The sequence below is a fragment of the Euphorbia lathyris genome, chromosome 4, assembly GCF_963576675.1.
Source record: "Euphorbia lathyris chromosome 4, ddEupLath1.1, whole genome shotgun sequence".
Lineage (NCBI taxonomy): Eukaryota > Viridiplantae > Streptophyta > Magnoliopsida > Malpighiales > Euphorbiaceae > Euphorbia > Euphorbia lathyris.
The window spans coordinates 55206705-55219405 of record NC_088913.1 but is presented as its reverse complement, the minus strand read 5'-3'; the positions used below and the strand labels follow the sequence as shown (position 1 = coordinate 55219405).

At 36.9% G+C, this 12701-nt stretch overlaps 1 protein-coding gene across 1 annotated transcript; it reads right to left on the bottom strand.

Moving 5' to 3' along the window:
* Positions 1-446: 446 nt before the first annotated feature.
* On the bottom strand, positions 447-9892 carry LOC136225441 (uncharacterized protein At2g39795, mitochondrial). The gene is made up of 3 exons (XM_066013441.1): positions 9598-9892; positions 9074-9408; positions 447-910 (listed from the first exon to the last, which is right to left on the bottom strand). The coding sequence occupies exons 1-3, from the start codon at positions 9757-9759 to the stop codon at positions 724-726; spliced, it is 684 nt and encodes a 227-aa protein (XP_065869513.1). The 5' UTR covers positions 9760-9892; the 3' UTR covers positions 447-723.
* Between the last annotated feature and the right edge of the window lie 2809 nt (positions 9893-12701).

Sequence of the window (12701 nt, the reverse complement as noted above, 5' to 3'; positions counted from 1 at the left end):
TTGATATAGAATATATGTACATGATTGCATCAAACGTAAGTGGATGACATTGTGACATACCATTTCAATCACTTTGATCACTTTTATGACTACTTGAATTTACATGGGTAGATCTTGGAATCATCTGTTAAATTATGATATGAAAGGAATGTGAGATTGCTTTGCTTTTAAAGCTTTTATGGTGTTTGGTATTTTAAAAAGGCTGAAAATTATATTTTATACATGTTTTCGTTTATGATATTTAGAATAATTCTACATTGTTTAGTATTTTAGGTGATATTTAGGTGAAATCCCCAATTTTAAACAGCCATTTGAAAAGAACAGTAGACTATCATAAACTTACAAGAACATCAAATTTTGATACAAGAAATTCAACATTTATTAGGTATCATTCCAAAACTGATTACCTCTTTATTTTACTCAACATCTTATACAACTCCTAAAGCTTATTTAAGATCATCATTTGATGTACTTATATTTTTATTAAAAGAAATGTTTCAGTTGACATCTGTTGAACACCAAAAGTTGCAGCCAGTAGCAATTCTCTTGCACTGACTTAAGAAAACAAAAAATGAACATTATCTTGCTAGTATTTAACCATCCAATTGCATTCAAAATTGAGCTACAATGCATATCCTCAAACAGAACCTACTTATATAGACTATATAGCAGATTTGCAGATTGCGAATGCAAAACTAAATTTGTTCATAAATCTTGCCTGTTTCATTGTTGAGAAGCTTTTGTAGATTTATTTTGATTAATGAATCCCCCCACAGTTTTAAACCACCGCATAAGATCTCGATGTTCCTTCACATATATCCATGCTTGAAGAAAGTTAAACAGACTCTCATTCACCCCTCTTTCTTCAACATAACTGTGAAATGCATCTCGCATCTTTTCATCAAGTACCCTGTCAATTACCATATCACAAATATAAATACAACAAAGAAGCATATATTGATGTGTTACTTTTGGACTAATTTGATCAAATTTGTCAAGCTGTGGGACTAAATTAATAATCAAAAATTTTTATAGGGAAAATTGCTCCTGCGAGCCAAGACGACCCTATAAAAGACTCAGAGTAATTTCTGAACAACTGTAATATCCAAGGAATAACTTTAGGATTATTCCACTCAAGAACATAAATGCCAAATACCAACACTACAAACAGGTATATCCAATAATCATAACTTTGCAAGACGAGTATTAAAATTAGAATATAATGGAGGCATCAGTCTTCCATACCATAGGCAAAACAGAAACAAAAATAACTGAATGCTTGATGTTTTACTTAGTGGAGAGAATGGCAAAGTAAATGGAATAACGTAATCCTGAATCTAAAATATAAAACAAAAGTATTATATACCCGTGAATCTTAAATTGGCAATACAAGACAAGCATGTAATTAACAAAAAATGTGCTTACGTAAGAATTAATAAGGAATGTTGTGAAGATAAGGACTGATTTTAAGCAGTTTTACAAGTATATTCTTGGTGATGGTAGCTTGTTTTCTTTTTGGCATGATCCTTGGGCTAATGGTGCTAGTATTGTTGATTTATTTCCTCAACTAAATATGAAGGATACTGATGTGGCCAAAGGAGCAAAAGTGGTGGATTGTTGGAGGAATAATAGATGGTTTTTGTCTGATCCTATAGATAATGTAACGGAGGCTGCTTGGGAGTATATTCAACAATTTCGAGTGACTGCAATGAAGGATAGTGTTTTGGACTGAGGAAATTTCTGGTGTTTTCTCCTTAAGGTAAGGTCTGCTTATCAAGCTCTGCAAATTAAACAAAATAAGGGTCCTAGTGTCGTTTGGTGTGGGGATCTCATCATATTCCTAGGATCAGTTTTACTCAGTGGCTTGCAACTAAGCAAAGATTGAAGGTTAAAAGTAGACTTTTTCGGTTTGGAATTGTTGCTGACAAATCTTGTTGTTTCGTGGTTTAGCAGATGAGACTGTTCCACATTTATTTTTCTCTTGTCCTGCAATTCAACCAGTTTAGAGAGAGATTGTTGTTAGATGTCGTGTTCCACTGATTATGCAAGAAGGCTGCAGGTAAGACTCTCCTGGCTCATGTGAGATGTTTGGCTTTTGCAGTTGCAGTTTATGAGATATGGAGAGCTCGTAATAGGCTATGTTTTCAACAAATTCAGCCACAATATGGAGTTCTGATCAGGAATATTTTGCATACTGTTAGGAGTCGACTTTGGTCGGAAAAGAATGTTGTTAATAGTGTATGGGGTTTATGGGTTTGAGGTGTGGGTTTAGTCTAGTTGGTACTGATACTGGTTTTTTGTTTTGTTGGTTTATAAGGCTACAAAGCTTTATTCATGTACTGGTGTTGTTTTGCTGGTTTATTTCTAATACCAATGATTACTCTTCAAAAAAAATAAGGAAAAAGAAGTAGCCAACTATGTCCAAAATAGGAGGTATAAAATATACTGTGATGGATGGTAAACTTTGCTTACCCATAAGAAATCACCAGATTTCAGTTCGATACTCAAAAATTACTTAACTTTAGTTGGTGCAAAAATAATTTAATTGGAAACTTAATTCTAGTCAAATTATCGCAAGAAAGTTGATATCATATTCATCTTGGAATCTCTTCAATGGTTTTTATAATTTCAATGGGCCACTCATTCTTTGACCCTCTCTCAATGGGGTTAAGAAAAAAACTAGCAAACAACTTGACAAAAATTAATTCCAATGACTTGATAAAACAATTAAGTGCACTTTTAGGCAATAAACTGAAATTTATTGATTTTCAATGGGAATAAATGAAGTGTAGTATAAAATTCACCGCAACCATAGTTCTAAATTTTCATAATCTTTAAACTTGATATTACTTTTCAACCGTAGTTTGCAATTGTAGCAATCACTTACTTGTGCCCCCTATCGAGCCAAAGAAGATTCTAACTGGAAACCAAATAGAAGCTGGTCAAGGGATCAGAGTGTTTTATGGATCTTATCGAGTTTCATTCAGATGGGCCCGTTGTATCCTAATATGGTAAAATCAAACCTAACAATCTCAGTGGAAATGTGAAAGAAAATATGCTAATGTGAATGAAGGTTAGTTTGGGAATTAGGGGGCACGTGGTTTGGGGTCTTTTGAGAGTTAGTGAGAAGAGAGGGATGCAGTTAGTATAAATATCGTAGTAAGGAGAGTAAGAAAGGGTATGAAAGAATTATGTTAGTAAGCACTTTTGAGTGTGTGGCTCTGTTCCTCTGAGCAGGAGGGAGTTTCTATCTATAGAAAGACAGAACAAACAGAGAAATAGGAAATGGATTGATAAGATTGAACACTGAATTGACAGAAATTGAAGTATAGACTGAGCTCAGAAAGATCTCACAGGAAGATGAACTTCCCTCCTGCTCAAAAGAACAGAGCCAAACACTCAAAAGTGCTTACTAACATAATTCTTTCATACCCTTTCTTACTCTCTCTCCCTACTACTATATTTGTTGTACTAACTAACTCTCAAAAGACACCAAACCACATGTCCCCTAATTCCCAAACTAACCTTCATTCACATTAGCATATTCTCTATCAAAATGTGCATGAGCCAGTTTCATGCAAAAGTAAACACATGAATGTGATGCAAATGATGAGCCTATAAATATGATGAACATGAACCTAATAATTTAAATAATGCAGTAATCAGATCATATAACAAGTGACCATACAAAGAAATTATGTGCCTGCAGCTGCAGATCAGTGATGTCAAAGGCGCTAAGGCTAGGCGCAGTTCAAGGACAAAACCTCTACACCTCCAAGGCATATTTGAAGCTAATTAAAACATAATACTCCCTCGGTTCTTTTTTATATAAAATTTAAGGTTTTTCCTCAAGACCAATGCAATATTAATTAATTAGACTATTAAAATGACTAATTCACCCTTAATACTTCACTCCTAAATCTCTTTTTTTTTTTTTGGTAAGAAAGGAAAGGAAAAAAACAAAACCAACAAAAAACCTACACCGGGATCAGTCTAGGAAGGCTAACTCCAATCCTATCCTCTAGGAGAGAAGGCAAAAGAAAAGAAGGAGGAACAGATAGGGTAGAAACACCTAACATTCTCCCATGCCCAGCAGCTGCTAAGCGATCCGCCACGCGGTTTTGCTCCCTAAAAATATGGGAGAAATTAAGATACTCAAAGGCAGGACAAAGCCTCAAAATAGCTTTGATGAGATTCTGGCTCTTCAGACAAACAGCCTGGCTATCTGAAATCCTGTTAATAGCCTCCAGATTATCAGATTCCACCGAGAGCTTTTTAACACCCATGCGAATGGCGAGTTTAATACCTGACAAGATACCCCAGAGCTCCGCAGAAAAGGAGGAGCCCGTCCCCAAGTTATGGGTAAACCCCGCCATCCAATTGCCACCAGCATCCCGAAGAACTCCTCCAGCAGCAATTCTGTCATTGCTAAGGCAGGAGCCATCAGTATTCAACTTAGCAAACCCTTCTCTAGGCTTACTCCAGCCAACTAGCAGGATCTCTTTATCCGGGGAGGGGCGAACAAGGGAATCTCTTTCAAAGCTTTTAGTAATAACAAAGAGCTTCTTCGAGAAGAAAAACAGTAAATCAGGAATAAGGACAGCCTTACCCGCAAATAATTCTTCATTCCTCCACTTCCAGATTTGGTGACAAGTAATAGCAAAGAGGATGGCACCGTGCTCCATGTTGGCCAGCAAGTTCCCCTTGGCTCCTTGAGAGAACCAGTCCCCTTCAGAAAAGGCCATGAAGGAAGGGAGGATGTGATGAGGGAGGATCCCTTCCCAGATCTTCTTACTATTTGGGCAATCCCTCAAGGCATGGCACAAGGTTTCCACATTGCCTCTGCATCTACTACAGGCACTAGACTCAGTCAAGTGCCTTCTGTGCCTATCCGCATTCGTAAGGAGCCTGTCTTTGATACCCAGCCAAAGGAAGCTCCTGATACGGTAAGGGATCTTGAGGGACCATATGGACTTCCAAATCTCCAAGGGAGGATCAGCCCTATTAGGGGTAAAAGCTTCATAGGCCGATTTACAAGAATAAGTACCATTATTCGTCAAGGCCCAACAATGTCTATCCTTATCCTCCTCTTGATTGCTAATCTTCACTCCTCTAATGTTAAGAAGGGTCTCCAGACTAAAGAAAGAGTCGAACTTTGACCAGATCCAGTCTCCCTCCGAGTCCACCACATCAGCAATTTTCCAGGAAAGGAGATCAGCCGACGGAGGGGCATTACACACATCAATCAGCGGTTTATCACCAATCCAGGTGTCATACCAGAAGCTAATAGATCTACCATTACCCACCTCCAGGCCAATCCCCGTACAGAATTCAGCAAACACGGCACTGAGCCCTTTCCAGAGAAAAGAACAACTAACAACCCTCTCCTTCGGGCCACCACAGGTTCTATCTTTCCGATACTTCCCGCACAAGAGACGGACCCAAAGAGAGGAGGGGCATTGCCACATTCTCCAAAGAAGTTTCATTAACAGGACTTTATTATTGTCCTTTGCCTGCCTAATACCAAGACCCCCCCTGTTTTTAGACTGGCAAGCTTCCTTCCACGGGACCAGGTGAACCTTTCTCCCATCTCCAGACTCACCCCACAGAAACGCCGATTTATCTTATCCAGGTCACTAAGGACAGGCTCAGGAAGCTTATAGGCCTGCATGATGTGGTTCGGAGCAGCGCAGTTAACTGACTGGATCAAGGTAAGGCGACCTGCAAGGGAAAGAGAATTAGCTTTCCAGCTAGCACACAAACCATTAGTTTTGTCCAAAATATCCTTGAAAGAGGCTTTGGAAACCCTGTCACTGTGAAGAGGAACCCCAAGATACTTCCCCAAAGAGTTCGTCAGAGGTATGCCAGAGAGCTCACTCAGTCTTCTGCACAAGCTATTGTCCATATTTTTGGAACAAAGCATACGGGACTTTTGGATGTTAACCTTCTGGCCAGAAGCCTCGCAAAAACAATCAAGGATATCCATAACTGTTTTAATTTGCTCCTCATTACCCTCAACGAAAAGCATGACGTCATCAGCAAAGAGTAAATGGGTAATAGGGGGGCAATGTCTGTTGATAGAAACAGGGTGGAGAGTCCCTTTGCACACCGCCTCTTGGATCAGGTGAGTCAGTCTTTCCATGGCAATAACAAAGAGGAAGGGACTCATAGGATCTCCTTGACGAATTCCTCTGGAGGGAGAAAACTCATCCGACATGTCCCCATTGATCATGACCTGGAAAACAGGAGAGGAGATACACTTCTCAATCAAAATCCTCCAGTTCTCCGGGATGCCAGCTTTGGCTAAACTATCCAGAAGAAAGCTCCAGTTCAATCTATCATAGGCTTTCTCCAGATCCAGTTTGAGGGCCACAATCCCTTTCTTACCTTTCTTAATATTCATAGAATGGACAACCTCCTAGGCAATAACAACGTTATCCATCAATTGTCTACCAGGAACAAAGCTCCCTTGGTTCTGGCTAATTATATCCGGAAGGATCTTCCGGATTCTATTAGCCACAATCTTAGTAATAGCTTTATACAAAACATTACAAAGACTGATGGGTCTCATCTGGAGGAAGGAGGAAGGCTTAACAACCTTAGGAATCAAGACAATGAGGGTTTTATTAATATCCCAGTGTTTATGATAGAAACTAGCGGGGATACCATCAATCCCAGGAGCCTTAGTGGACCCTATGCTAGAGAAGGCCAGATCAATCTCTTTAAGGTCAATAGGATGGAAAGCATCTTTAATAGCCTCCTCCCCCAAACGAGGAAAGGAAATACCAGAGTGGGCACTCTCCAAGTCCACAGCTTCCTCTCTAAACAGGTCCTTGTAGAAATCAAGGGCTGAGCGACGAATGTCTTCCTCCTCAAAAATCCACTCGCCACTAGCGTCCTTGATAGCATCAATCCTATTCCTCTGTCTCCTAATGATCGTAGAGAGATGAAAAAACCTGGTATTCCGATCCCCGTCTTGAATCCAGGCCTTCCTAGACTTCTGGAACCAAAGAAGCTCTTCCTGTCTAAGCACAGCTTCCAACTCGTTCTGGAGAGCTCTAAGGTGACCATTTAAGCTATGGTCGAAACGAGCCTCCAAGCAACGCTGAACGCCTTCCATCCTCCTCAAGAGTTTATTCTTCCTCCTGATAATATGGCCAAAGATGTCTTTATTCCAAACAACCACCTTCCTTCTGAATTCCTCAGCAGCGAGGAGAACATCAGAGTGGGGATGCCAATTGGTTTTCACGAAATTCCTAAAGTCGGGATGAGAATCCCAAGCCACAAGATATCTAAAGGGTCTGTTACCTTTCAGCCGGTTACCTTTGACCAAATTAATGAGGATAGGGCAATGGTCAGAGTGACGGAAGGGGAGATTCAGCACCTTGACCTCAGGAAACCTACAGATAGCCGCAACATTAGCATACACCTTATCCAACCTCACAAACAAACTATTTCTTTTCCAGGTAAATTTGTGGCCAGCAGCACCCAGGTCTGAAAGCCCACACAGATCCATACTACGCTTGTGGTTAAGGCACCGGTTCACATAATGATTACCCCCTCCTCTCCGATCACTTAAAAGGGCAATATCATTAAAATCCCCGGCCACCAACCAAGCCTCCACCATGTTAGAGCTAATAGAATGAAGGATCTCCCACAACCTTGTACGATTAGAAAGAACAGGGTCGGCATAAACAAAGGTAACAAAGAAATGTTTATTACCAGGGTAGCACACCTTACTATGAATGAACTGACAGTCCATACTAACAATATCAATATTAACAAGACCTGGCTTCCAAAAGAGCCAAATCCCCCCAGCCCGGCCAGTATCCTCCGATCTGACACAATTCCAATTCTTAAACTTTCTAACCACCTCGTCTGCTTTGGCTCCACTGACCTTGGTCTCTAGAAGAAACAAAACAGGATTGTTTTTCTCAATTTCTATGGAAAAATTCTTTTTCTCAATTTTATAACTTAATTAGGATTGTTTGCATTATTAGCAATACTAAACCTCTCCTAAATCTCTAATTTCTATGGAAAATTTCTCTTTCTTCTTAATTTTTATGATTTAATCAGGATTGTTTGCATTAATACTAATAATAAACCTCTTACCATAAATAAGAGCAAATTTGAGAAAATATTGCCAAAAACCCATTGCATTTACAAAACGACATATAAAAAGGAACAAGTTGAAAAACCTTATACGGCATATAATAAAAAACATAGGGATATCCCAAATAAGTTGAAGACTATATGGAAAAGGAAAAAGGCAATCTCAAATAAATTAAACATCATATCTGTATCCAAAAGTATTGACTTTTGAGAAAATAAAATACCAGAGAAGGTAGCAGATTCATTCATTCATATTAAAAATAAATAAATAAATAAATAAATAAAAAATCAAATACATGAATTCCACAATAGACCAACTAATCAACAAGCCAGGTCTCCCTTAAATCTAACTCCAACAAAGCCAGAATGTCACAATCTTATCAGACGATCTACCAAATTCAACTTCAAAAATAATTTTGAAAGCAGGCAAACATGGATAACTGTCAAAGTAAAGTTCAGGAGGACTCCACAAGCAGAATTGACAAGAAGGTCCCATTACTAATGTGTCACAGAATCATGCACGGTATTTATTTTTATTTTTTTGTGAACCCTAACGAAGTGTTGAACATTTCTAAAAGAATGAAATAATTATGACCATGCTGTTCAGTAGAGTTCTCTCTCAATTTCCTAATTCTAAGCAAACCTCAATTCCTTTTCCTCCCTACAGATGAGAACCAACAAGTTATACAATTATGGATAAGTTTATACTTAATACTCTGTCTCTGTAAGTAATTTCACAACCATTGCTGACAATTTTCATTACTATCGTATTACCCTAGCAGGTCCTCTAGAATGTATATAGATATAATCCCATAGTTGTGGTGCCTTGCTAACCATTTCCCCAATTTGCTCAATCAACTAGAAATGTAGGAACTCAATTCGTAGAATACTACTCCCTCCCAAAATTACCCCAAAACTATTAAATTCTCACCTTATAAAAGGAGGGAAAAGAAAAACTTACTCAAAAAGAGGACCATTGTATGCGGATGGAGCCTCAAGCAACTGCGAGTTTCCAGCCTTTGTCCTCAACGAAACAGAGTGAATACCAAATGCATCGGGATACAGGCCGCAAAGAAAATGCAAAGATTTTTCTTCTCCAGGCTTTGACACATCAACATGTAGGAACAACTGACTAATGTCCCCATCATCATCCTCTGCTCCACCTCCAGGTAACATATTGACCAGGCGCATTACGTGGATATTAATTTCCTCATTGCCATAGGTACGAGTGAGAACTGGGCCATTTTCATCTAGCGCCCCTTTCACTATTGTAAAGACAGATGGAGGGCTTACTTTCTAGAAAGCACAGAAAAGAAAGCATATCAAAACAAATTCAGATTCCTAAGAACAACACAATTTAGGACTAAATAAACAAGACTCGTATATATGCATAAGAAGACCCTGGAGATCTTTTAAAATAGAAAAGGTAGCGCTTAAGCAATTTGCGAATGTAAAAATGAGATCCAAGTGAAGATATGCAAGTACAGGAGGAGGGTTCATCCTGGAGACTTCGAGATAGTGTTCTTTAAGAGAGCGAAGCAACATGGAGTCGACGGCGGTGGAGATGTTGGTGGTCGATCGGCGACTTGCTATCATGCGCCACAAAGGCTGACGCACGGAGGCTTCTTTTAACACTTTCCTCAACATTGGACTGTAACAGCTGCGCTTCTTGACAGAATTAGACTCTCTCTACTTGGGGAGGTATTCTGGAGCAAAGGGTTTAAGGAGTAGCAGTGGTTTGGGAATACGGTGCATGTTCACTTAACCAGTTCGGTTTTTAGAAATTACTAGAACGCAATACTTCGACAAATTGAAAAAGAAAAATAGTAATTGTTTAAGATTGTGTCACAAAAAAAAAAAAAAAAAAATTGAATTTCATTTCTTTAAATAAAAAACAATTTATTTAATAAAAAAAAACTTAAAATATTATATAGTAAAACCTTCATAAATTAATACCCGATAAAATAATCTCTTCTGGTCTCGATTTGGGACAGTTCAGTAAATTAATATCTCTATAAATTAATAAAATTTCATGGTCCCAACATTATTAATTTATAAAAGTTTTATTGTAAATGGAGAGCAATATTTACTTTTTAACATTAACATAAATCTTAAAAATAATTCTTAAGAAAATCATAAATGTTAAAAATATATATTTGAAATCACTCATAACCTAAAACAGAAAATGAGTATTCAGAGACAATCGCGTTAAAGATTGATATGAGTAAGACATATTATTGTATGTGCTGGTTGGTTGGGTGAATCTAATTTTGAATAGTATTGCTATGGTAAAGTATTAGATTGTAATGGAAGGTCAGGAAGTTGGTTCAATTGTGCCTACCCTTTATCGCCTTACCTTTTCATAATTTGTGCAGAATGTTTGAGTTCTCTGCTTAGAAGAAAAGAAATAGAGGTTTTATAGCATGGATGTAAGGTCACTTGAGGTGCGTTTTTTGTCATCCACCTTTTTCTTATGATGATTGTTATTTTTTCTTCAGAGCTTCAATTGATGAGTGTGACTCAGTCCAAGATGTGCTGAATGAATATGAGCTAGCTTATTAATTCTTTTCAGTAGAAACATAAATGAAAATGTTAAGAGGGCAATCTACAATACATTGGGAGTTTGTCAAACCAAAATCAAAGGAGATACCTTAGTTTGCCTTCGTTAGTGGATGGAGTAAAAGAGAGGTGCTTAATTTCATCATAGATCGAGTATGGAACTGTATTCAATCTTAGCATATAACAAGCTTCTATCAAGAGCCGGAAAAGATAGCCTTCTAAAACTAGTTCTTCAAGCTCTTCCATACTATGCCATGAACATTTTCTTTTTCCTAAGTGGTTTATGTTAAGAGCTTGAAAGAATGTTCAACTCTTTCTTCTGGTGCAATGGAAATAGAGGTATTAGATGGATGGGGTGGGATAGGCTGTGTGCGCCTAAGAATATAGGAGGATTGCGTTTTAAAAGGCTCGAAGCGTTTAATTTAGCGGTGTTGGGCAAACAAGGCTGGAGACTTTTGACAGAGCTTTCCTTTCCGGTCTCTAGAATTTTTTAAAGGCAAGTACTTAAGGGTTTGTGATTTTCTTCAAGCTAGAAAAGGCAACAATCCCAGTTACGTTTGGAGTAGTATTGGAAAGCATCTCAAATGTTGTATGAGGGTTGTCGACGTCGAATTGGAGATGGGGATTCAATTTTTATTGGGTCATATGGTTGGCAAAGAGCGAGAATGGAAGACCTTCAATAGTGTTACCTTTGAATATTGCTCAGGTAAAGGTTTCTTCGTTATTTGAGGTTGGGAGAAAGAAGTAGGATTCTAAAATCATTGGTGATATTTTAATCAAGAGGATGCTAGAAACATTGTCAGTATTCCTCTTTTTATTACAGATGACTCCAATGATTGGTACTGAGTGCACGAGCATCATGGTTCTTATACAGTAAAAGCTTCTACAATATGCTCACAAATGACCCTAAAAATTTGGCAAAAGTGATTTTAGCAAGGAAAACAATGGCGAAAAACATTTTCTTTCCAATTAAATCACACTGGAACATAAGTATGTTTAAGATGGAATTAATATGTTTGCCATTATATAAGGCCATGTTCTTTATCACTTAATTTCAGTAACAATCAGTTCAGTTCAATTCAGTTCAGTTCAGTTCAGTTCAGTTCAATTCAGTTCAGTTCAGTTCAGTTCAGCATCCAGTTTCAGCATTCAATAATTTATCATTATTTATTATATTATAATAATAATTATTATTTATCTATAATTTATCATTATTTATTATTATTATTATTATATATTATTATTATTATTTATACTTTATCATTATCTATAAATTAGATAAAAGTCAAGAAATGATAGTTTATTAAAGTATATATCGTTTAATAAAAAATTAACATTAAAGTATGCATCCATATTTAAAAATTAGGAATTGCATCCAAATTATGAATTGTTTCTAAAATTTACCGAATTTATCAATGTTAGAGATAAAATTGCACAATTTTAGACTTTAGGGGTACAATTACTCCTGACCCAAAACGATATTTTTGCACTTTAACCCTTAATTAGAATAAAAAGTTCAGAGTTTATATTCATATGAAAATTTGTATTTAATTTCATAGGCTTTAAATTATATGTAAATTTTTGTTTGTATGTAATTTGTATTTTTAATTTAAATTAGACTCATTTTTATTTAATTTCATAGGCTTTTATCGAGCCAAGATTTTATCAACCCGAGCTTTTATTTCATATTCAATTTAGTTTTATCTTTAATAATATATTTATTTATTATTGATATTATATTATATTTATTAGAACCATTATTATTATTATAAGCTTATTAATGTCCAATATTATCATTAAAATTATTTTAAAGTCTAATATCATCATTATTGTTAAGTTCGGTTAAGTTCGGTAGCATTCAGTTAAGCTCAGTAGCATTCAATTCAGTTCAGTATTCAGTTCAGTATTCAGTAGTATTCAGTTCAGTTCAGTTCAATTCAATTCAGTTCAGTTCAATTCAGTTCAGTTTAATTCAGTTCAGTTCAATTCAGTTCAGTTCAATTCAGTTCAATTCAGTTCAGTTTTTTTCA

Excerpts from the sequence above, each read along its gene's own strand:
- LOC136225441 (XM_066013441.1), bottom strand. The coding sequence starts at position 9,759 with ATGTTGAGGAAAGTGTTAAAAGAAGCCTCCGTGCGTCAGCCTTTGTGG. Across the intron at positions 9,409-9,597 it reads CCAGGATGAACCCTCCTCCT|AAAGTAAGCCCTCCATCTGT; the intron begins GTACTTGCATAT and ends TGTGCTTTCTAG. Across the intron at positions 911-9,073 it reads TACAATGGTCCTCTTTTTGA|GGTACTTGATGAAAAGATGC; the intron begins GTAAGTTTTTCT and ends GGTAATTGACAG.